Here is a 26,854-nt window from a genome sequence, read left to right on the forward strand (position 1 = left end):
ACAATGCAGCAAATTGCTAATGCCAACAAAATAACTTTTGAAGGCATTTAGCGTGCTTTTCCCCCGCTATTTAGTAGCTTAGGAAAGCCCTTGGGCTGTTACAAAAGGGCTGTTACTCATGCTGCCGTTTATGAACATCAGAATCTGTATGGAGCCTTAGCACTACTTAGTCATAATCCCACAAATTAATCATTTCTATCTGATATGGCCAATTTACAATGAGATGTGGGAGATAAATTGCTCCCTCCCATGCTTTAATGTCTAAGAATTTTAGGCTACAACAGGTCCCAAAGCAACCTTACCCTATCCATGCACATTTGTTCTCAGAGCCCACATAATAGCAATGCAATGGCACAGATGGAAGAATGGTTTGGGTGCCAGGAGCCAAACAAACATGAATGTTCTTTGCTTCTGGAGAACCTGAATAATCACAAGTTCGCACTTATAAAGCTGTGCAGATTCTAAAGGATTTCTCCAAACATTCTTGTGAGTGTGCTTTGTTCTCCTCAAGAGCAGGCAAAAGTATGCTGATATTTCTATCTAAATTAGCAAATATTCAGCTATTTCAATGTAATGGCTCAAATAAGGGTCACCCACTTTCAAATAAGAATATAATGCAGCATTAATAGTAATGTCTGAGATGAATGTGAACTATTACACTATATCTGAAGCTCACTGTCTTCTTCACTATGCAAACTTACTGAACAACACAAGAACAACTTCGGCTACCCCCAAAAGCTGTCTCCTCAGAGTTTAATATGTGATTTTCTTGCTATCAACAAAACTGTTTCCCAAACTGCGTTCTATGGAACATCGGTATTCTGTGTGATGTGAATAGGTGTTCCATGAAAAAAAATTAAAGCTAGCAATATTTTTCCTTCTAAAATATTAAATAAGTATGCGTGTATCAAAAATGTTAAGGTACTTGAACAGTATTTAGACTGTAGGTATATTAATATTTAACGCATTCATAATATAGCTGTTGTTATGCGACTTGTGCTGAAACAGAAATGCAAAAACACTTTTTCCTTTAAAAAAAAACTGTCAAATTTTACTGAACTTTATTTTCCAGCAGTTTTCTGTTAAAACAAATTTTAAAAAAAAATTAATATTTTTCCATACCTAATTTGTTTTGTGTTTTTTTCATAAAAATGTTTTTTAAGCTTTAAATGCCAGTCCTTTTTTTGAACAATATTACCCTTTCTATACCCTCCCGCCAAAGAATGACACTAACCATCCTTATTTTGGCCAATACAGTGATGTTTTGCTTTGGGTTTGTTCTTGACTTTTAATTTTTATACTTAATTATTTGGTTGCTAACCATCCTTCTATCAGAAGGACATTAATTGTTCATTCAGATGATTTTCTCCTGTTATTTTTTGTTCTCTGTAAAATAAAAGACAGCACAAAAACCTAACTGTTAAATCAACTTTTGACCATTACGTGTGGCAATTTTTCGGAATGAACACCCATCTGGACCAGCATTTGTGTGTTCCATCAATATATTCCAAGCCCAAAGGTGTTCCATGGTCAAATGAGTTTGGGAAGCGCTGCACTAGATAATTTTTCAAATACCATCAGTTCACACTTAAAATTTATTGGAGTAACAAGACACGAATCATATTCATTCAGTTATTTTGTCTTGTGCTATCTGGCAGATCCTTTTCTCATATAATTTCTCTCTTCTTTTTATCTCTGTGTGGCCGGGTGTTTTATTCCATGCTTGAGCAACCAAGGAAATTCAAGGAATAAAATGATACTGAAACAAGACTAAAACCAAGAATTGTTCTATAAATAATCTTATAAACAGTTATTTTTTCAATCAGAGGGGAATTAGGTTTGACACTTCACCAATTTTCATGACTGTGAACACACATTTAAACCAACTACAGATCCCATCATTAATCTTAGATCACCAGCAAAATGCACTACAATATTATTTTATTTAGTTTACAGAAGAATCTATCGGTACAGGTTGCAGAAAGAAAATGTTTAGTGCTATTTACAATTTGTTTTAAAACTCTGCTCTATACAAATTTAATTCTGATCAGTATGAACAATATTTTTGTAGGCCTATGGCATATAAAGCATTTCATCAAAGCAGTAACAATGGATAAAATAACCTGATTACATTTGAATGATGCTGACCATCTGAAAAAAAAAAACAAAACAAATTACACAGAACATCTGTAAGGGCTGTGAACACTTATTAAGAACACAATGCCAACCTGTGACTTTTTTTTTTTTTTTTTTTTTTAAGGCTAATGCTATTTATATAGAATATTGTTCTATTATGCTACACGCCAATCTATATTTAAGTTCTATACTTACGCATTTTATAAGATTTTTATTAAATATATTCTACACTTATTTGTAATTTCATCCAGGAAGAATTCTTCCCGAGTGAAAAAAATATAAAATCTTTTATATTTTTACAGGTTTAGATGAAATTAGCTCATGCTTTAGTGCTGTGCAAATTTCTTTAGCGTATCAACCTTTAAATTATTGATATGAAATAAAAGAATGGCATCCTTTTTAATTATGTATGCCTTTAAAAATCAGCTTCTGATTTCAATACAATTGCAAGCACTAATACCAAATGCGGATTACATAAAGAAACAAAACTAGTACTATGGCAGAGGTTCTCTCTCTCTCTCTCTTTTTTTAAACTTTAATAATTCTTTTGAAGTCTCTAATGAGTAAGCATGACACTGGACACCAAGATACAGAGGTATAAGAATTACTCAAAAACATCAATTGCTGATATTCAAATACATAAAATTGATTAGTAAATGAAGTTTTCTAATATTTATGCACAATAATAAAAGCCTATGAACTACAGGAAATTACCCCTCCCATATTAAGGCTAGGAAACGCACTCTTTGCACTTGTTTGTGCTGTACGAACAAGCACTCAACTAACGTAGGAGAAAAGAGTGCACGTAATAATGAAAAAAATCAGTTTCAACAGCCCTCTACAGAGTGCTTTTAAATTACAGGCACATAGTTTTTTTTTTTTGTTTGTTGCGGTGAAAATATATATAGCCAGGCTCGGTTTAGTTAGTATTCTGTGCCAGTTCGGCCACCAAGGATGACTTGGTAGAATTGACTTCAGTTTTCCCTTTGAGGTGGCCATTAGCTTTTTAAAATTACGGATTCTATTTTCCAGTGCTGTGTTACATACTGAAGTTTATTTCTAGGTGTCTCAAATATTGTTAGAGATGGCCGGTGAGAAACATAATGTCAACTGTTTTTAGTGCAAACTGCATCTAGAAAGCTTGTTTGATTAGTTCTGGTTAATGAAGATTTTTGTGGCAGCAAAATGATTTCTGCTGTGGAAGAGAACAAATTAACTTTTTCTGGAGATTGAATGCATTCAAGAACTGTTGTATTATAGGATTATTCAACAAGAAAAAATAGAAACAAAATCACAATGCAATTGTTCATAGATCTCTCTCCTTTAAAAGGAGAATAATGTGACAGTGTTTATGTAATATTTCAGTTCCATAGATTTACAGACAGGCTCTTCCTAAAGGTGTTTGAAGCAAGGCTGGGCCTCTTCTATTCCAGCAGCATGAAAGACAAGACTATATTACATCACACTTAGCAAGTAAAGCAGACAGAGTTTACAGGATCACGCAGCAATTGCTCTCTCCAGTTTTTTCACGGTTCCTCTGACCTATGAAACAATGAAAAGAAGATTTGCTTGCAAGTCATTTACAAAACGTTCAGTTGCGGGGCAGGGAGGAAATATTAATGGTACAAGAACTATAAAAAATGTTTATCTTGTGCAACTTCATAGGCTCTGGAGAATACAAATATATTACTGAAATACATAACTAAGAAATAAACTTTTTATTTAAGTGTGTCCAAAACCATTTGATTACTTGCTTGACAAGAACTGCACAAACCATGAAGACATTCCTCCTTTCAAAACATCTAGTGAAATCCATGACATTTTTGAATACGTGCCTATGCTGTTGATGTTGGAAGCTCATCTATTGCTTAGCCTACCTTGAGAGTTTGGTTCTGGCAATGTCTCTCTAGCCACCAAATGCATCACTGTTGTCTTGCCAAAAGGAAGTTTTAATGCTGTGTGGAAAATAGAGGATGATTTATTAATACAATAAAACTCACCAACAAAAAAAAACCCTTAAATTTAACTGGATTAGCTCTTTTTAAAGGGTCATACTTCTTTTACTTCAAAATTCATCTTGCTTATTTACCAATGCCAGAAAGTAGTTTATTGTAAAAGTTACATACATCAAGGTCTCACAGGATGAGCCAACAGAATACTGTGTTTTTAAAGTCTGTCACTGTGAGGATGGTAAAATTACATGGCCTGACTGCTCTTTTTGAAGTCAGTGTAACAGATAACTTTAATGGAAGCAGGAGCGGTCACTTATGCCTTGATTCAGCAATTTGCTTCATTTAAAATATTTGATTAGGCCTACGTGACCATTTAAACCACAGAGTAAACACCTACTCTCAATGAACTGAACAGCACACTAAAGTGTGCATTACCAGAAGCCTAACATCTTTCCAATAATCCAAATATTTGCTGATGTGATATGATATTATATATAATTTCTTGGAATACAACCTCTCACTGCAAAACCTCATGCTTTGACACTGAATACAGATTACATCAGTGGTACGTGAGAATAGTGTCTCTCCAGAAACTTTAAAATGTTATTTAAACCAAGTTCTCTAAGACACAGTGTTTTCCTTAATACTGTTATTAGCCAATATTGTTAAAACCGAACAAATTTTAAAAATATGGTTTTTTTCCCCCACAATTCATTCCACTTTGCAATGAAACTAGACAGATCAGCTTGACATTCTGGTTTTTATTGTGTTTAAGTTTTCAACACTCTGGAGCTTTGCTAAATATTCCACTTCAATCTCACTTACTAAAATACCCCCACAACAACAAAAAATTATTTATGCTCTATTCATATTAGATTTGGCACACCCTTTTAAAATACTCCCCTCAAGGCTACTATGTTCTGGACAACGCATCTTCTTGACAGTATTTGTTCAGGATGGTTATTTGTAAAAGTTTCATATATTACTACAGTTGCATTTTCTCCTGAGGTTTTTTTAGTATTTGTACCCAAATACATAACTAGTATGACAAAGCAGAACCTTAATGGATAATGAGCAGGTCACAACTTTCATTCTCATCTCACATTCTACCATCTGCATTTAGAAAGTATCTATCCCAGAGTAACTGAGGAGGAAGGATGGAGAAGGAGCATCCAAACATCTTTTTCCATTTCAATCAGTTTACTGAGGATCTAAGAATTGAATATTAAATCAAACCTAGTACATGCTGCACCTTCCTGGTCTGGCACGGTCAGGACCTCACTGGTCCTGAACAAGAGAATTTGCCAGACCAGAGAAGGTTCCCTGACACTAGCCCCCAAGCTACCGCTGAACTGCTCCTCTACCTGCCATAGGGCTGGGGCTCCAGCCTGTGGATGCTACCAGCTGGCTGCCCATGCTGCTTGGGGCTGCCAGGGGAACCTGGTTCCGGCCCACACTGGGTATGCAGCTCCAGCCCTACGTGGCTGCCCTGGCCCTGCATGGCTGCTGGGGGAAGCCAGCTCTTACTCTGACCCTGGCCCCATGGAGCTGCCAGCTCAGGCTGCTGGGGGAAGCCAGCTCCAGGACAGCACTAGGGATGCAGCTCAAGCCCTGTACGGCTGCCCTTGGCCCTACAAGCTACATCTAACACTAGAAGCATCTGTCTACTGTCAGAAGAGCTGTTCTGGCAAAACTTCTGTTGACAGATTGTGTCTACACATAAAAGCAGATCAATCTTTTGATCTGCTCATCAACAAAAGGGCACCTGGTCTACATGGCTTTGTCGTCTATAGTTTCTGTCAACAAAATACATCTTGGCCATGTCTACATGGCCCCGGTCTTCAACCCCACTGCCAGCAGAGCTATGCTAATCAGGTTTCTGGAAATTGCAAATGGCTTCCCATTTGCATACTTGCATGGCCAATCAGCATAGCTGCGTGAGCTCTCACTGCCAGCAGAAGGTGGTGCCGGCAGTAAACATGCCGTATGAACGTGTCTCTGCTGGCTAAATCCCACCTCTGTCGCCAGTCCCTTAACCCCAAATTGTTATGTGAACTCTTAGCATCCATTCAAGAAAGATCAAAATGCTACAAACTAATCACATTAGTGAAACCTTCCCTAAAATCTAAAGAACACAAGGGGAGACTATGCTCTGATTAATGCACTGCACAGCCTCATTATCTACATAATCAAGCAAGAAGCATGCTATTATTTCAGTTAATGGCTTGCATAATTTTTTACACAGGTCCTTGTCAGTGGTTTTTAACACTTCCTTGAATCAGGGTACACACACAGGAAGGGAGACAAAAGCACCTTTGGTTTGTGCCCAGTTCTCCTTTCCTGTTGACTTCTTTGGTTCTTTTTTCCCTTTCCTCAGCCTGACAACCTTTATTCTATTCTCTTAATTTCCATTTAATTTTACTGTCTTGCCCCGTTATGGTCTTTCTTCTGCCAACTCTCCCCCATGTCCTCTCTCTTCTTGCCTTTTTTAAAACAAATAAGAAGAAATATTAGAGTAATTCTCTACTGCTCCCCACCAGTATCTGAGTGTATAAGTGGAATTGCTGAAATACAGTAACTCATTGCTCTCTGTAAAATTAGTTTAACCACAAGCGACCTCCCAGTCTAATAATCAATCTTATGAAGTTTGCTTGTAGCCTTTGGACAACATGCTCTCTTCTCTATCCACCCATCATTTCACAGCCTCACTACGAGCTGCAACAGAACATGATGGATCTGGTACTTGAAGCAATGACACTGCAGATTTTAGAGACAAGTGTTTTTTCTACTGCATTACTACTGATACTTTTGCTGTGTCCTCAGTCATTCTTGCATCAGAAGATACTTCAAATGATGCATTAACATAAGCAGGAAGATAAGATCAAGACTTATTTTTTTTAATTATTATTAAAGTTTTACATTTGAACTTCAGTCACTATTTACAAACTGAAGGTTGAGTTTAGAAGTGGAAAACTGCCAAGCACTTTGAGAAAAGAAACCAAAACTGATATTTAATGCTCAGACACAATCTGTGGGCACCCTTGTCTCTCCAATTAACACATAGTGAGCAAACCCAAACTCCAGTCAATATTCACTTACACCTTGAGGAAAATGAAATACTCGTTGCAAAATTTATAATTCAACACCCCTAAAATCGTTGGATGAAAAGCACTACAGAAATGCAAAGTATTATAACATCATGAGAAATTGCATACTGGATTTAACATTAAGTTCTTATTGTTTTTGGTTATCAAGTGTATCCAGGTTTCCTTAGTAAAGACTGCATCAAAATTTTTTTTCAGAAATTTATAACTCAAGACTCAAGCTTCCAACCACTGCCACCACAGAGAGTGAAAGAAACCAAAACCAAAACGAAAAAAAAAAAATCAATACAAAGGAACAATGTCATTCCAGGTTTACTTTCAACTTCAAGACAACTAACCCAGGGATGAGTTTACATTACATTCTCCTGTGCCTGGCATATTCATAATTACCAACAGCATAAACAAATGCAACTTGTAGACAGAGAACAGGCCACTTAAGCTCACGTCAGATTTGGTAACAGCAAAGAGAAAAGAAAGTCACTCTGTTCAGACATTGAATTTACTTAAAATCCATATGGCCACCACAACCTAAGAGAGGGAATACAGTTTGATACAGGCTGAACCTCTCTTGTCCTACACCCTCGGGACCTGACTGGTGCTGGACAAGAGAATTTGCTGGACAAGAGGAGGTCGATATTTTCTGGCACATTACCAACACTAGCACTGCTTACTGGGCTCTTACGAGACCTTTAGGGATAATTACAGGTAAATAAAAGCACACAACACAGAAAGGCAGGACTGATAACTGCAAATCTTTATGGGACCATGAGACACTTGGCCACACCCATGATAAATCCAGCTAAATACAATCATGCCAGATTATGGAGTTTGCCAGACAAGGAAGTTTTGGATTAGAGAGATTCAACCTGTACTACTGCTCTGATAAACAAAAGTGAATCTACAAAATAGAACAAACCTTACAAAATATGACTTGAAAGCATGACACAAGGGGGCACAGTTGAGCTGTATTTCCTCACCATACAAAGTGAAGCCATTTACTTTTGTTCTCACATAACAATACAATTGTGTTCTTGGGACAGAGAGAGAGAGCAAAAATATTCCCCCTCATTCTTATTCAAAGGGTGTCTTTCTTCATTACACTAAATTCCATGGCATTGTTTAACCAATTAACATAATCTTTATCCAGCATGTTATTATACTTAGACATTTCTGAAATGGTTTGCAATATACATGCATTGCGAGAAGTGGAATAAAATCATCCCTCTTTCATTGAAAGACAATGAAGATAGCATAACTATTCCTCATCCATATGTGAGAAAAGATTTACTTTATCCAAGGTTATATACTATAGATCTGATTCCAACATCCAGAAGGAATATAAAAATAACACTGTATTCCACGTCATGCTGCAGCAAAACTGGACAGAAAACCATTCTGTGACCCTGACATCCAGGGATGGTTTTACTTACATGAGAATTCAGTGTATTTTAAATAAATATTCACTCTGCCTGGGGAGAAAGTTGCTAAATTATATTACCCAACTTATTTCCTTACCTCCTAGTGTCACATTGCCATGAAGAAACCGCCCTTGATAAATAAGACGCAGAATATTTGGACTGCTGACCTGTTCTTCTTCCCAATCTGTAAAAGAAGAAATAGGACTTTGTCAAAAACATCCCAGTATCTGCATCCTTTATTTCCCACCTGTCTAGAGAAGAAAAGAGAAAACAGGACAATTCCAAAACTAATAGGAACATGGGATCTGATGCTCACTGTAGAGGATCTGGAGTTAAGACTGAAACTCTGTTCCTAACTTAACCATTCAAACTTGGCCAATAACTAGTAGTAGTAGTAGTAGTAGGCGGCATCCTTCAGTCTGCATAGACTATGGATCGCGCCCTTTATAGTTTCAATTGAGGACTTCATTTACAGCGTCTACTGTGACTATGAAGACCCACACGAGAGTGACAGTCCTTGCTGCATCTCTTGCAGATGTGGTGGGTGTCTGGCAAGTCCTTAGTGGGCTTTCCGTGCGCTCGCTTCTCCTCTGCTAGCTGTCTGATCCTCATCTCGCCCTTCTGAAGGCCTTTTTGTAACCGCTGCCTCCATCTGCTGCGGTCGTCTGCTAGTTCTTCTCAGTTGTTCAGCTCAATGTCTACCTCTCTGAGGTCTCGCCTGCAGACATCTTTGTAGCACAACTGGGGGCATCTAGGAGGTCTTTTGCCAGAGGCTAGCTCATCATACAGGATGTCTTTTGGAATCCTTCCATCATTCATCCTGTGGACGTGGCCAAGCCAGCAGAGCCGACGCTGCCTGTGGAGGGTGTGCATGGTTGGGATTCCAGCTTGCTCGAGGACAGTGGTGTTGGTCACTCTGTCCTTCCATGATATTCCAAGGATGCACCTAAGGCAGCGCAAGTGGAAGACATTCAGCCTCTTTTCCTGGCGGGCATACAGGGTCCAAGTCTCGCTGCCATAAAGGAGGGTGCTGAGGATGCAGGCTCTGTAGACTTGCATTTTGGTGTGAGTGTACAGCTTGTTGTTATTCCACACTCTCTTGCTGAGTCTGGACAGAGTTGTGGCCGCTTTTCCAATCCTCCTATTTAGCTCAGTGTCCAACAACAGGGTGTCAGTGATGGTGGACCCGAGGTAAACGAACTCGTGGACGACCTCTAACGTATAGTTGTCAATGCTGATTGACGGGGATTCAGCAACATCATGACCGAGTACGTTTGTCTTCTTTAGGCTGATGATAAGCCCAAAGTCCTTGCACGTTTTGGAGTTATCCTGGGAAGGAGCAAGGCTAAGGGAGTAAACCCTGACAGAAAATCTGGAGTGGAGTCCGCAGGTGGTTCAGTGTCAACTTCTGGCACTGTCCCGGCAACTCCTGCAGCTGAGCCGGTACCAGACGTGGAGGTTATCCTCTCCTTTGGACTATATCAGTAAAGCCGAGAGGGGGACACTGGTGTCTGGGCAGCCCAGAGTCTCCATAATAAGTGCCCAGGCTCACGCCCGGAGAGGTACTCAGGCATCGCTGAACAGCGCTGCATCAACACGGGAGGCAACAGATACCGGTTATAAACTCTTACTCGACTGGCGTAGAGAACGAGCGCCAGGGGTTGCCTTCGACGGTGGGAGAGATCCTCGCATCTCATTGGACAGTCACCGCCCACCTCAAGCTGGGCAGCCCCCAGCCAATAGGGTACTGTCCTGCCACAGTTCACCTGCCTCGCTGGGTGCGTGAGGCTTAAGGTTCCCGAACCTGACAAGTGACTGAAATTTGGGCACCAGGCAAACCAATAAGAAAATCAACAAGAAATGAGAAACATCAACAATTTAAGCTTGCTTGCTGGAATGTGCGGACCACGCTGACCAGCTTGACTGAAGATCTTCAGGCCATCAGTGACACCTGAAAGACCGCTGTCATCAACGAGGAACTGAAGAGGCTCCGAGTTGATATTGCTGCACTGCAAGAGATGCGCCTTGCAGATTCAGGATCTCTAAAGGAAAAGGACTACACCTTTTTCTGGCAGGCAATAACTGACAAACACAAACAAGGAAGAACTAGTAGAAGAAACAGAAGTGGGAGGGAACCTGGGCTGCAGTGACCATGAGATTGTAGATTTCAGGATCTGGACAAAAGTAAGAAGGTGAGCAGTAACATACAGACCTTTGATTTCAGAACAGCAGACTTTCTCTCCCTGAGAAACTGGATGAGAAGGATCCTGTGGGAAATGAAGATGAAGGGGAAAAAAGTTGAAGAGACCTGGCAGTATTTTAAAGTCGTCTTACTGAAGGCACAGGAACAAACAATCCCGCTGCATAGTAAGAAATGCAAACATGGTAGGCAACCAGCTTGGCTTAACAGGGAAATCCTTAGTCAGCTTAAATTCAAAAAGGATGCATACAAGAAATGGAAATGTGGACAGTTGACTAAGGAGGATCATAAACATACGGCTGGAGAATGCTGGGCAGTAATCAGGAAAGCGAAAGCACAATTGGAACTGCAGCTGGCAAGGGAGGTGAAGAGTAACAAGAAGGGTTTCTACAGGCATGTGAACAACAAACAGGTTATCAGACAAGGTGTGGGGCCGTTACTGGATGAGGGAAGTAACCTAGTGACAGATGATGCAGGAAAAGCTGAAGTACTCAATGCTTTTTTTGCCTCAGTCATCATGGACAAAGACAACTTCTCCATGACTGTTCTAGACAATGCAGTATGGGAAGGTGGAGGGCAGCCATCTGTGGGGAAGGAAAAGTTCTGAGCTGTCTAGAAAAACTAGATGTGCACAAGTCCATGGGTCTGGATTTAATGCACCCCAGGGTACTGAGAGAATTGGCAGAGGTCACTGCTGAACCTTTGGCCATTATCCCTGAAGACTCTTGGAGATCAGGGGAGATACCAGATGACTGGAAGAAGGCAAATGTAGTGCCCATCTTTAAAAAAAGGAAAGAAGAACAATCCAGGGAACTATAGATCCGTCAGCCTTACCTCAATCCCTGGGAAAATAATGGAGGGAATCCTCAAGGAATCTGTTTTGGAGCACTTGGAAGAGGGGAAAGTGATCAAAAGTAGCCAACATGGATTCACCAGGGGCAAGTTCTGCCTGACTAATCTGATTAGCTTCTACGATAAGGTAACAAGCTCTGTGGACATGGGAACGTCAGTGGATGTGATATACCTTGACTTCAGCAAGGCTTTTGATACAGTCTCCCACAACATTCTTGTCCATAAGTTAAGGAAATATGGATTGGATCCTTGGACTATAAGATGGATAGAAAGCTGGCTTGATGGTCGGGCCCAACAGGTTGTGGTCAATGGCTCAATATCTGGATGGCGGTCTGTTTCAAGCGGAGTGCCCAAGGCTCAGTTCTGGGGCCTCTGTTATTCAACATCTTTATTAATGACCTGGATGAGGGACTGGATTGCACCCTCAGCAAGTTTGCGGATAACACAAAACTAGGGGGAGAGGTAGATTCGTTGGAGGGTAGAGAGTGAATCCAGAGGGACCTGGATAAATTGGAGGACTGGGCCAAAAGAAATCTGATGTGGTTCAATAAGGAGAAGTCTAGAGTCCTGTACCTGGGGCGGAAGAATCCCAAGCGTTGTTACAGGCTGGGGACCGACTGGCTCAGCAGCAGTACGATGGAAAGAGACCTCGGGGTTATGGTGGATGAAACGCTGGATATGAGTAAACAGTGTGCCCTTGTAGCCAAGAAGGCTAACGGCATACTAGGGTGCATTAGGAGGAGCATTTCGAGCAGATCTAGAGAAGTAATTATTCCTCTTTATTTGGCACTGGTGAGGCCACATCTGGAATATTGTGTCCAGTTTTGGGCCCCCCAGTATAAAAAGGATGTGGATTTGCTGGAGCAGGTTCAGCGAAAGGCAACAAAAATGATTAAGGGTCTGGAGCACAAGACCCATGAGGATAGGCTGAGGGATTTGGGCTTGTTTAGTTTACAGAAGAGAAGACAGAGGTGATTTAATAGCAGCCTTCAACTTCCTGAAGGAGAGCTCTAAAAGGGAGGGTGAGAAACTGTTCTCAGTGGTGTCAGATGGCAGAACAAGGAGTACTGGTCTGAAGTTGAAGAGGGAGAGGTGTATGTAGGTTAGATATTAGGGAAAACTACTTCACCAGGCGGATGGTGAAGCACTGGAATGCGTTGCCTAGAGAGGTGGTGGATTCTCCATCCCTTGAGGTTTTTAAGTCCCAGCTGGACAAGATGACCTCCTGAGGTCCTTTCCAGCCCAGTGATTCTGAGCCTCACTTCTGCAAAGTGATCAGGAATATGATAAACCGTTTCACAGATGGTTTGTGAAGACTGATTAATGGTTACAAGTTCCTATGCAAAATATTTTAATGGATGATAAGGAAGACACTTCCTGTTCCCACTCAGACTCCACATCCATCTGGTTCATTTAATTCCATTTTTCTTCAATTGCAGGAGATTCTCTATTTCTCTGACCTCCAACATTCAACTGGCCGAGTTCAGCCTCAGTCCAGTGTGGATAAACAGCCACATTTATAGTCTGCTTGTTGTTTACATCTTACATCTGCTTACTGATTTAAAATCATTTTCAAATCAGAGAACTGAAGTGCTCCTTTCTGTGGCTACTTCGCAGTGCTGAATGAGGATGAGGATTTAGCCACCTGAATTTCCAGAGACCATAATGAAATGCACATGCCCTGAAATTCTTGCAAGAGCTGAATGGTAAGCATCTGACCCTTGCAGATTACACATATGCAGTAAACTCTTTCATATCTGACACCCGCTGGACCACAAGGTTGACGGATATTCAAACGTGCTGGGTGGTGGAGAGGTGTCCTCCCCTGGTCCCTGACAAGGCTCTGTGCCTGCCTGCAGGGAGCTCTCGTCCCATTCCTGCTGCAGTGCAGTGGTCTCACTCAGCTCCTCCTTCTGTGCCTTGTGGCAGGCGGCAGCTCCTCCTGCTCACGGCTCGGTCAGTGAGGCAGCTCCTCCTGCCGCCAGCTGAACTGCCAGGCTGCCCTTCTCCCTCCCCAGCACCTCCTTCTCCTGGGTGGTCTGTGGCAGGATCTAGCCATGCTGCTCCTGCTCCCATCGCACGTGCCCCTAATGGTGGGGCTTCCTCTCCCCTGAGGTCAGTGCGCTGCTGTCCAGCCACCTCCAGATTCAGCACAGCTGTGCTCTTGGGGTGGTGGTGGTGGGCACTCACGGGGGAATCTCTGAGACCCTGCACCAGCTGGAGCAGCCCACCCTGCTCCAATAACACAGTGCCTCCCCTTGGCAGGGCTGCCTTGTCTGGGGCTGCTGACTCAGGGGTGTTCCATTTCTGGGGGGCTGCCAGCCACATGCCACTCCCTGGCTGGCAGCTGGATTCTGCTCCCCATGTGAGCAATGGGCAGGAGAGGAGTGGGATGGAGAGGCAGCTGCAAGCAATGTAGCCCCCTAGTGAAGGAGGCCTAGGCCCCAGGACGGCACCTGGTGCCGGTTGTTTGAAAATTCCAGTAGACTGAATACTGGTTAAAAGAGAGTTTACTGAAATGATAATCCTTCAGCAAACTTCTCATAGCTGTCTCTACAGATTTACGTATCACAAATTAGCTGCAAGAATCACACATTTTACCATGAAAGATTTTAGCTAAAATAAATAATGTATAAGATTAGATGATCACTTATTATTCTTTAGAAATCTGCCAATTTTCAAAACCAGTAACCAAATCGGCATTAAGTTTTAAGAATAAACATTACAAATCATTAACATTCTTAATTTAAATCTGCTCTTTCAGAACAAAATCTTCCATTTCCTGGTTGACCATGTATCTCATACCAACTGTTTAAAAATCTGCTTCTGCTCTACTCCATCTATTGCAATATTTATATAGTAAACATGAATATTCAAGAAGGTATAGCAGAAGTCAACCTTTATGCTCCAAGTACACAATGGGCAGAGATAGAAAGAATCACAGAACAGAACGGGAAGGGACCTCAAGAGTTCCCTGTCCTCATGGCAGAATCAAGCACCATCTATATCATCCCTGTTAGATATTTATCCAAACTGCTCTTAAATATCTCCAATGATGGAGCTTCTACAACCACACAAAGCATTTTGAGTGTTTAACCACTCCGAGAGTTAGAAAATTTTTCCTAATGTCTAACCTAAACCTCCCTTGCTGTAATTTCAGTCCATTGCTTCTTGTCCTATCGTGAGAGGCTAAGAAGAATAATTTTTCTCCCTCTTCCTTGTAGCACCCTTTTAGGTACTTGAAAGCTGCTATCATGTAGCCTGTCAGTCTTCTCTTTTCCAAGCTAAACAAACCAAATTCTTTAAATCTCTCTCCTGTTGACTCAAACTCAGAAAATGAAACTGGGGTCAGGAAAGTTCTTTTATAAATCATGGAAAGTGTACAACTAGCATCTGGTAAGAAAAGATGCATGGAGAATAATGAAAAAGGAACTATTACAATTGAGCCTGTTCACTTTTAAAGGCATCAGGGGTAATGGTAGAAGAGTAGAGCTGTCCTAAGCACTACAAAGTCAGGACTGCCATCAGAAACAAGTTTGAGTGGAAAGTGTGTCAAACTGGCAATATTTATTAGATGCCTTATAGAGTTTAATTTACAAGATATGATGAAACTACAGGTTGAACCTTTCTAGTCTGGCACTCTCGGGACTTGACCGCTGTTGAATGAGAGAATTTGCCAGACCATGGGACGTCAATATTGTCTAGCAGCATTACCAACACTACCATTGCTTACTGGGCTCATAGAAGACAGTTAGGGGTAAATTACAGCTAAATAACAGCACAGAACGCTGAGAGCCAGGCCCAGGGGCTGTTAACAAGCATTATGGGACCACAGGAAACTTGGCCACACCCATTATAAATGACCATCTCGCTAACTAAAATCTTGCTGGTTTATGGATGTTGCTGGATGAGAGAGCTACAGATTTGAGAGGTACAACCTGCACACAGCTGAAACCATCTGAAATTCAAATGTTTTCAACTACTACCTGTTTTAATTATAATGCAGTTCAAGGAAGGGACACTCATATGCTGTCAGAATAGCCCAAATGAAGTGTTACAATTACTCTGATTATTGGCATTAGCTATTTATCTGATTGAGGAAAGTTTATCTGTAATTTTTTACTTTAAAGATTTCATCTTTAGAGTTCCTTCTGAACTGCAGTAATACAGTTTAGCCAATCTGTAGTCGCAGAAAGATACGATTATAGAAGAGGGCAGAAGATTGAAAAGTGGCAGTTTGGTATAGTAATGACGGCTGATCCACCATTTTTTGTTTTTAATCTCTGCTCCTCGGCAGAGAGTCAAGGATTCTTCCCTTTAAACAGTCACCCAGAATATTAAATTTTCATAATGAAAACACTTCTCTCCTAGCTGAACCAATGAAAAAAGTTCAACTGAAAGGTTCCATAATACTGATCAAATGATCATCATAAGGGAAAATGTAATTATTCCAACAACCATACTCAGAGGATAAAGTAATTTTAGAAAACAGGGAATAAAGAGAAAAACTTTTCTCCTGGGCTATCAACTATCTGTATGAGCAAATGAATCACTGGATATTCTCACTGGCAGTAAGGAAGTTTTTGAATCAGAGTATTTCAACCTGTACAGCAGGGTGAGGGTGGAAGAGAACAAGAGAAGAGAAGTGGCTCAAGTATGCTAGTTATAAGCCTTTAAAAATCATTAAATGTTGTCAACTAACACGACACTGAGCAAATTTCTGGTGCAGTAGTCCCTTGAGTTATGCAAGGGTTGCATTTCCATACACCCTCGCACAACTTGAATGTTGTGTAAGTGGGGAGTTAGTTTTTTTCTCTGGCAGAATGCATGTTCTGCAGCCAGGAAAGCAGTAGGAGTACCTGGAGCTCCTTTTGAAAGTAAGTCCTGGGGTTGAGGGGACAGCTGGGGAGGGTTAAGGCTGGTGGTGCATTGGGGCAGGGCTGCAGTGGGGAACAGGGGGTGGAGTTGAGCCAGGGCCATGCAGCCCTGCGGGGGAGGGGGGGCGTCTGGAGCCTCTGTGTGTGTGTGTGTGTGTGTGTGTGTGTGTGTGTGTGTGTGTGTGTGTGTGTGTGTGTGTGTGTGTGTGTGAGTGAGTGAGAGAGAGAGAGAGAGCGCGCGCACTGCAGCCAGGCCAGTTGCGGGGAGGGTTGAGCCAGGGCTGGAGGGAGCGGGATTTCGAGTTGCACTTGACTCACGTTAATGCAAGCTAAGTGCAACTCGAAATCACACATTTCGAGGCATTACTGTATATGGCAAAATTCTGCCCTCACCTGCAGTGATGTAAACCTAGACTATCTCCACCAAAGTTTGTGAAGTTAACTTGGATCTTTATCACTGTAGATAAGAATGGAATGTTGCAGACCTCTGAAAGACTACATTATAAGGCAGATTCATTTCTGCACATCTTATGGAGAAACCAAAGATTAAAAAAAAAAACCTGAGGGAAAGATTCATGCAGTCAACTCCTTAAATAACTTTACTGTGTCACTCTAGGTCAGTTGTAAACAATTCTTACAGCAAAGCTAATTTTTAATTGGTAAAAAACAAGATCCACATACACTTGGAAAGGCTTAATCAAGTAAACAATTAATTTAATAGATGGCTAAATTTTAAATAACTTTAATTACTGCCTCTCAGAACTAACGTAACTCATGAAATATGATTTAAAGACAAGAAGAAAGATAAAAATTTCAGTGACAAATCCAGGCACTTTACTTTCTCCTGCAATATAAATTAGCAGCTATCTGTTCTCAAGATTTATACACACAACTTGATCTATAACCATAATCAGCCATTTCTTTGGTATATGTTGCATACTGTGATCATGCATTAATTTGAGCTGTCACTCCTTAAGTAATACAGAATGACTTTGTTCCTTTTAAAAAACATAATTTTCTTTATTCTTTGTTATGTGTACAAGGTACAGTTTCAGTTTTAATTGCTGCTGCGTAAGTCTGAAGTAGTCAATTTCATAAAATGCTGCTAATTAGAGGCATCAACACACAAGTAAAAGCCACAAAATATAAATCCTTGATCCTGTGTTACACAGGTTCTGTTAAAATATGCCTTAATAGCTAGGCAAGAAGCTGCCTTGAAACTGGAATATAATATACCCAGGAGTAGCTTTAAAAGGACAAAACAATTAGTTCAGCCATTACTAATTCATACAAATGAACATAAAAAACCCCAAAGTAAATGTGATCATGTCAGATGAGTTTAGAAGCACACTACAACTGCACAATAGACACTGAGTTGCTATACCAAAGAGACCATTGGTTCAGCTAGTTTGGTAAAAGAAGTCTCCAAGAGGTGTGCGTCCACACCTAGCATTTTAAGGATCACAAACTTCCTCATCATGTATTTTATCAATTGAGCAAAACTGAGGCCAGAAAAAATTCCTCCTGACTTCCAGAGACCATCAGGTTAGGGCCCAAGCATGCATTATTGATGCATTATTGATGTTGACATAGATAGCTCAGATGCACATGATTCCTGTTCACGTGCAACAGTTTTTCAGTACTCTTGAAACACTAAGATAATAGCCCCAAATGATTTCCAGTATCAGAGACTAAGTACTTTCTTTCAACAAACTGAATGTCATTTCTCAGTTTTGGATAGTGGATCGGGGGACAGGGAGACTAAGACTGCCTGATCAGATTTTTTAAAACCATCCATTATTTTACTTATACACGTGGCGGGGGGGGAGGCAAAGGGGGCAGTTGCCTCAGGGCCTGGCATTTCAAAGGGTCCTGGAGCTCCATCTACTTCTGCTGTTATGTTGGCAATGGTTGTGGCTAGAGTGCCAGGTCCTCTGAATTGCTGTGGCAGCACCGCTGCACACAGCTGTGATGGAGTGTGGTTGGAGGGACAATACAGTCTTGGCCCTATGCCATGCCCTTCCACCCTTGGCCCCGCCGTGCCTTCTGGGCCATGGAGCCAGGCTCCCCTTCCACCCTGGCTAGGGACCTGCGGCAGCTGTCAACCCCAAAGCATACTATCCTAGTTTATACTTCCATTTTCCAAATACTACTCCCAGATAACGTAAAATATCTCCATATTTAAATATGTCCCCACTTCTCCATATCGTCTCACAACCGCCTTTCAGTGTTGCTATTTTCTGGCTGTTAGGGTATTTTCACAGGTCATTCTGAGGCAAAGCAATCAAAACTACAATCAATAGCTGAGGTTCAATTTTGCTATTTAATTTATATAAAATGAATACTTTCCCTTACTCATCCTTAAACAATGGGTTTAATATCCAACATGTGTCAGGATCAATTTGCAGCTATTAGATTTTCATCAAGTCTGTCTAGAAAATAAAATCAAGATGAGGGAAGAGTAGTATGTACAGCACAATGAATCCTCACAAGGAAGCGTGTTAACAGACCAGGCTTCAACAACTCAAAATTTATACCACTGAAAACAGAGGAAAAAGAAAAAGCTGAAAATATTTTTATACAAATTTCAGTTTGAATATGAAGAACAATGATACAATTATGAACGTTTCTGTCTTAGTTATGTAAGAATAAACACTTGACTGGAAAGTTAGCAGATAAAGGACACAAAGAGGACTTACCCATAGGCCAGTTGTCATACACATGTTTTGCAATATCGGCAGCAGAATCATTTGGTGAAAACAAGAACTCTTTCGTTTTCCCACTTACCAAGATGAGGCGCAAATTTATCTGTAAAGAAAACAAAACATTAGGAAGATTTATTAAAAATAAATAAAATACATTATTTAATCACAAGGTTTTTTTTAATTTGCTGAAGTTATGCACTGGTTTTAACAACTAATCTGTCCAAATTAGTCTGGAAAAAATCACAACATATTGAAAACTGAAAATATTAAACACAGACAACTGTACTTCAGGTACCTTTGCATCATCCAAAAAAGATGGACAGAAGGGAGCTTTCCCATAAATGGTCCAAGATGACGACAACTTTAATAAAATGTTTAATGTGTATTAAGAATTTTTAATTTGACCACAAGCTACATGAGTTAATGATACCGCCAAATACCAATTTTCAAGGAAAAAATTTCAGTTAAGAACACTACTAAATGCTAAGAATTCATATTCTCTTGAACTCTTACTTAACTAAAAGGAGGGAAAATAAGAATGCTTGCTTCCTTCACATTTGCAAATTAAAAACATGAAATTCTGTTTTTGAAAATTAAACCCTACATTTGCTACCTTGACTGTAATAGCTGACTTTAATATATGAACTTACCCAGAAAAATCAGTTGCCTAGTGCTCTGTATATTTTAGGACTATGAATCCGCTGCTGATTTCTCTATCTTTCAATTTTACTTTTCTATCAGGGTGAACAAGATCTTGATTCAGTGAAGTAATTAATGATATCACATTTTCTCTCTTTGTTACCCAGATGTCATGAAACAATATATCCAGGTTGTGGTCTCTTAGCCAAACAGAAAGAGAGGAAATAACTATGTCTAGGTTACAGGCTTCTGTTGGGAGCCCAGAGATCTCCCAATAGAAGAAGTCTGCCACTCGGGGAGTCTTCTGTCAAAATCCCAGACATCCTCATTCCATGAGGAAGAAGGGATGTGTTGACAGAGGGACTTTTCTTGACATTTGGCCCCTTGCCGATAGGCCAAATGTTGGGAAAGACTCTCCCGACAGACGTCAGCAGGAGATACACAAATGCGTTGCACAATTTGCATACCTTTTGCCAATACATCTCTTCAATCTAGACGTAACCTTAGTAACTGTCTGAATCAAGACTTGAATACTATGTATAAATGTAAGAAGTGAGGCTTTCGCAGATTTTGACCTGTTTTCAACAATTAATTTTCTTTATTTGCTATATTATTCATAAATAGGAGCTTGAACACAGATTCAGCTTTCAAGTTCAACAGGACATAATATTTCTTTCAACTTTTTCTTTGTCTCACATTCCCTTAGGAATCCAGCCAGGAGGAAAATTTGTCACTGTAGAAATAGTTGTTCTCTTTCTTGAATTCCCGACTGTGAAAATGGCAGAGATCTTATTTTATTACTGCAGTCCAAATGTTAACTTCTATTTCTTTGCTTAAAACTACTACATAATTTTATGGTACGCCACAGTATTTATTACCAATTGCATTGTTCTGTATAATACAGATAAAGTCAAACATGTAAGGCAAGGAGTCACAGGAATTTTAAGAAAAGTTGTTTAAACAAAGTAGATTCTTCAAATTCTCAGACCAAAAAGTAGCAGCAGCAGCAGCAACCTTAAGAACAGTCATTCCAAGAAAGTAAAAGATTTCTAAATAGGCTGCTGAGACATATATAACTGCATATGCAAGGACTGATGCTGAAGAAAAACCTCTAAACCAGGGGAGGGGAACACCGACCTGTGGTCCATATCCAGATACGGATCATGGCTTGTCTGAATCCGGTTCCTGAGGCTCAGAGCTTCCCTGCATGGCATCCAGCCCATGGCAGGGTGGAGGGTTTTGAAAACTGAGCCTTGAGGACCGGATCAGGCAATCCACATTCTGGATCCAGAACATGGATTCTGTCAGAGCTCGGGGGCCAGGAAGCAGCTCTAGGCTCCACTGCCAGTCACTGTTGTTCTCCCAGGCTGGAGGAGAAAGGCGCATCAAGCATGGCCTCAGCAGTTTGCTTGGGGACTTCCTACCCCTGCCCTGATTGGCCAGTATTCTGGCCAATCAGAGCAGCAGTGGGAGGTTCTGTTGAGCTATATGTATCCAGGCATGCTGCAAAGGTAAGTTGCAACCCCCCCGTCACCCAGACCCCTTGCCCTCAGACAAGTCCCAGCACCCTGTTCTGTCCAGACCCTCCCTCCCACCTACCCCAACTCCCACCAAGATCCTGCACCTGTTCCCTCCATCCCAGTTCCCTCACCCCCCGATGCCTCCCTTGCAGACCCTGCATCCCACACCCTGAACCTCTTCCCATCCAGACCCCACACTCCCCTCCTGCAACCTCCTCCTTGCTTGGACTCCCCATCCGCACCCTGCTCCTAACTTCCTTCCTCCTGGAACCTTCATACCACCCTGACCCCTCCCTTCTAGACCCCTCACCTCAAACCCTCCTGCATCCTTCCTCTCTTCCAGACCCACACCCCTAGCCTGTTCCTACACCTCCCTCCCACCTAGATCCCCAACCCCAGCCCGCTCATGCCCCCCACTCCTGCCAAGATCACCCACCCCCCAGAATTCCAAACCTATTTCTGCTCCCTCTCTCCCTCCCACCCAGACAACCCCGACTGTTTTGTCTACAGGTCAGTGGCCTTGAAACCAAAAAATGTTCCCACCCCTGCTCTTAACCTACAGTGTTAGACAAATCTAACTTTTTCAACAGTCAGGCTGTGGCCACACTTGGCCAAAACTTCGAAATGGCCATTTCGAAGATTACTAACAAGGTGCTGAATTGAATATCAGTGCCTCATTAGCATTAGGACACTTCCAGCTGCGGCTCCTCAAAAGCGCCGCTTTTGAATGCCTGCGGCTCGGTGCAGGTACATGGGGGTCCTTTTTGAAAGGAACTCGCACCTTTCAAAATCCCCTTATTCCTCTCAGCGGAAGGGAATAAGGGGATTTCAAAATATGCAGGGTCCCTTTGAAAAGGACCCCCATGTAGCTGTGCCGAGCCACAAGCATTCGAAAGCAGCGCTTTTGAAGCGCCGTGGCCGGAAGCATCCTAATGCTAATGAGGTGCTGAATATTCAATTCAGCACCTCATTAGTAATCTTCAAAAGGGCTATTTGCAAGGCCATTTCGAAGTTTTGGCCAAGTGTGGCCACAGCCTCAGTCTTATATTTTAACAACTACTTTCTCAACTGTCACTGAATTGCCAAAACAATCCAGAAGGTTGAGAAAGGGTTACATAAACTAAAATAGTTATACTACTACTTTTCTAGGCACTGATCAGTCTTGTCATCAAGCCTTGACTGTCTAGCACTGCCAAAGACTGAGTAGCTAAAACAGAGCAATGTCCAAGGCAACAGTCCTTGTATTCATCACTGATCTTATTCCCGCCCCCCGTAGAACAGCATTTAGGGATTGGCATATTTCAAGTAAACAGTGTGAAAATGCAAGTAAAATTAAAGTAAGGGCAACATTTCCATCCTGGCCTAATGCTATCCTTAACAGACCTCTGAGTAAACAGAGAATTTAAAATGAAGAGGAGCAACAAAAATGAAAAACTGAATAAAAATATTCATTGACATTTATCCTATGGAGTTGACAAGGTTGAACTGCTAAAGCTCAGCTACTTGTATCAGAAGTTCACATGATCTGTGATCCAATAAAGACACTTCAGGAAAAGCCAACATTTTTATGTAGATAGATTGATTAGGGTTTTTATTTTTTGTCTGAAAATGTAACCTTTACTGAATATTAGCAAAACCCTGAAGCAAATCTCTAACATACTTAAACTGTTGTTACGTCAAGTTATGCAAGGAAACAACTACTCTAATAAATGGTTAAATGTTTTCTTTAGTTACAGCACTGTAAGCTACAGTCTAATTTAGTGTGCATGCCTGTCTAAATTTTAAATCTATTTTTTTTAAATGTTCTCTTAATCTTACTGTTCATGTTGGTGTGGCAGTCTCATGGGGTTTGAATCTGAAAGTCTAGCCTTTAAAATGTCCTTGAGGCACCAAGAACTGTTAATGGCATGCAACTGTTATGCTGCCTACCCTGCAAAACTCTGATTAATAAAATCTAAACATACTACTGCAAATGTGTGTGTAAATACATGTAAAGGGGAAAACCTGAGTAATGTTAGTGTTATCCAACATACAAGTAGCTAATTTTAAAATTCTAAGGTTATACAATGATTCAGATGCCAACTGTATAAATATGTCATACCTCATAATTTTTGAAAGGCTGCAATGGAATTAAAATGAGTCTCCAGATGATTACCAAAAGAGTATTTTTTCCTCCTCCTTCTCAAGGAGGCCCTATCTTTATCATATCACTTGTGCCTTTTATGTCTGACCGGTTTGTTCCTCCATGGGTAAGGCCGCTTCCAAAATGATGGTCCATTTTGGTCAATTTCATAGTAAAAGGATTTTTAAAATAATACCTTTCATGATTTCAGCTATTTAAATCTGCAGTTTCATAGTGTGGAAGTTGTGGAACTGCGAGGGGGTAGCAACATCGGGGGTAGTTTGTGGCATGGCTCCCTTTATTTCTGCCCTGCAGCTTACAGCAGCACTGATTTCAGAGTTGGGCTACTGGCCGGGAGCACAGCTTTGAAGACACAGCCACCACGGATGGCAGCTCAGAAATAAGGCTGCCATGGTATGGTATTGCCACCTTTACTTCTGTGCTACACAGCTAGGACATTAGTCAACAGCCACTGTTCTCCAGTCACCCAGCCGTAAAGGCAACACAAAAATAAGGGAGGCAATACTGTAATCCCTCTCAAATAACCTTATGAGCAACCCCTCCTGTAACTCTTTTTTGGGGCAGGACTCTCAGTTTCAGAAATGCTGGTCTACTGTGTGAAATCTGTATAGTACAGGGTAAAAGCAAACAAAATGGCCTGTGATGTGTTTTTCATGCCCATGAATTTGGTAGGGCCCTATCCCTGAGGGATGTAACAACAAGTTTTGTGATTCTTTTTATGAAGGCTCCACAATGTAGGTTCCACACTCTTCCTTAGGGACAAGATCACTCAAGAACTTGGCTCTAAATTTTAAAAGTCAAATTTCTGTGTTATAGTATCAGAGGGGTAGCCATGTTAGTCTGTATCTGTGAAAACGAGAAGTCCTGTGGATACATCTGATGAAGTGGGTCTGTCTACGAAAGCTTATGCTCCAAAAATTGGTTGGTCTATAGGTGCCAGAGGACTTTGCATTATTTTTGTGTTATAGTAATAACTGAGATGTTACTGATGAAAGATGAAGTGCCAGAAATGATAAAAATAATATTTAGTGTCAATTCTGGACTATGTCCACTTTAGTTGGTTCTTGCAAAATCAAACTAGGAACACTACATTTGAGAATCGTAAGCATACAAAATCACTAACTTTTTAGTGACAGAAAGATAGCCATGTAAGTCTGTATTGTATCAAAACAAAAAAGCAGTCAAATAGCACTTTAAAGACTATCAAAATAAGTTATTAGGTGATAAGCTTTCATGGGACATGAAAGCACATCACCTAATAAATTATTTTGTTTGTCTTTAAGGTGCTACTTGACTGCTTTTTTGTTTTGACTAACTTTTTTACATACCTTTCATACCCCGCTTTTCTTGGAGGCTTAAAATGTTTTTAGGAACATTTAAAATTAGGAAGGGTAGTGCATTTGTGAACAAATTTCTTCACTGCAAGCATGATTACTGGATGAAAACCTGAGACATTTTTGAAGAATGAACTATAAAATTATTTTAATGCCACAGATTCCCTAGAGTTTCCTTTTATGACCCAAGATAGGATTCTGCAAGCAGAAAGATAGCAATGTAAGTGATTTCTGCCCTATTTTATCAATTCAGATATTGATATTTTCAATTTCTATATTACAATAATGATTGGAGGGCTCCAGTCAGAAAAAAGGTGCTCCATAAAGCTCTATGCTACACAAACAGAGTTGATACCTGTCATGAAGATTTACAGTCTATGATGAGGTCTCAGATAATTTGGGATTAGGTTTGCAGAATTTATTTTTCCACAAACTGCAAAATTTATAAAATTGTGGGAACTATCACTTCTTCTCTGTCAGGCACAGAACATATGTTTAAATTAAAAATTTGCTGGGCTAAGGGAGTGCTGAGGGTGACAAACAGCATATAGAAACAGATTTAAATTTCCCTTACTGCAGTCTGACATATATTTAATTCCTGGTTTGTTTGCATAGCTAATGTTCAAAAAGCAAGAGATGTTATACAAAGTTTAAAGGTAAATCTGGACACAGAGGTTCAGTATGCAGCTAGCCTCTTTAGGGCCACATCAACACACAATACAAACTCTACTTAACAGTGCTAAAATCGCTTAACAGAGATTGTAAAATGCCGAAAAATCAAACTGGTGGTTTGGACTAATTCTAAGGTTCTAAGGCTACGTCTCCTTTTCCTCCATCAAAAATTATGAAGATTATGAGGATTGCACTGTTTTGGACTAAACTCTGAGTATGCCACGGTTCTTTTTATCTCTGGGATGTCCTAGCAGACAAAACTGATAACACACATACATGTCAAACATACAAGTATTTTTTAAAAACAATACATAGACACCAATTTAGTTTTTCAAGATCATGAAGACTATTTTATATCATCTGATTTGCTGTCCAGAGACCTCAAATTAATTAGCTCTGAATATATGTTCAAGAAAATCCTGTTTTACCCTTATAAGGTTCTATTATTCAGAATTATGCTCTTCTTTATACTGCTATAAATAAAATTAAAAAAAAAAAAAAAACCTAGAAGGTAATTTTACACAGGATCATGAGACTGATTTTCATCCCAAACGAAACTGGAGCACTTTCAAAATTTTATATGCTAAATAAAATAGACAAAACCCCTAATTAAAAACATCCACATTCTACTACACTAAATACACCCATATGACATTATAAACATTAATAACTTTTCCAATACTGATTGCTATGTTCATTGTATGAGAGTGGACGATGCAAAAAACAGCTTGTAAGGAGTTTTCCTCTCTAAGTAAACTATTTTACATGTCCTAAAAGGAATACTGCTCTGACATTTTGTACCTAAGGCTTATCTATAGCCAAGATATTACAGGGGCAAGTTAGTTTCCATGTATTTAGCTTGTTTACTCTGAAAAAACAGTGAAACTAACTACACAATCCAGCGAGATTGACAGAATTCAATTTTTTTTACTGAATTTTATTTTTATGAATGTTTTGAACATTTTCATTTTATCTATTTATATTTTTACAGCTGTGGAAAATTATGTGAAGTGTCAGACTATCATTATTTAATAGCTGTCACAGATTCTAAAAGTTAAATGTTATAACCATTAAAGCACAAACTGTTAATACCAGATGCCAAAATAGAAAAGTAAACATCCACCTCTGCCATCTCTCCCTCCCCCAGTACAGGTCCTAGGCTGCTCCAACCTCAGCACCTACGATGCCCCCTGTCCCTCCCTGAGCACCTGTGGCTCTCCCCAACCCCGACCTTCCCTCCAAATTTAGTCATGGAAGGTCATGGGACAAGATTGTGTGTGTACTGCCTGTGACCTGTCCATG

At 40.5% G+C, this 26,854-nt stretch overlaps 1 protein-coding gene across 1 annotated transcript in view; it reads right to left on the reverse strand.

The window, feature by feature from the left end:
• Positions 1 to 1,023: 1,023 nt before the first annotated feature.
• Positions 1,024 to 26,854, reverse strand: part of UBL3 (ubiquitin like 3) — an 85,588-nt gene continuing 59,757 nt past the window's right edge. The window contains exons 2-5 of the mRNA XM_074986025.1: positions 19,239 to 19,347; positions 8,708 to 8,794; positions 4,014 to 4,091; positions 1,024 to 3,678 (exon numbers count right to left, since the gene is read on the reverse strand). Of these exons, the coding sequence (XP_074842126.1) occupies positions 3,626 to 3,678; positions 4,014 to 4,091; positions 8,708 to 8,794; positions 19,239 to 19,347 (327 nt within the window). The 3' untranslated portion in view covers positions 1,024 to 3,625. The remainder of the gene's footprint in view (positions 3,679 to 4,013; positions 4,092 to 8,707; positions 8,795 to 19,238; positions 19,348 to 26,854) is intronic.

The sequence above is a fragment of the Carettochelys insculpta genome, chromosome 1 (assembly GCF_033958435.1).
Source record: "Carettochelys insculpta isolate YL-2023 chromosome 1, ASM3395843v1, whole genome shotgun sequence".
NCBI classification, from domain to species: Eukaryota; Metazoa; Chordata; order Testudines; family Carettochelyidae; genus Carettochelys; species Carettochelys insculpta.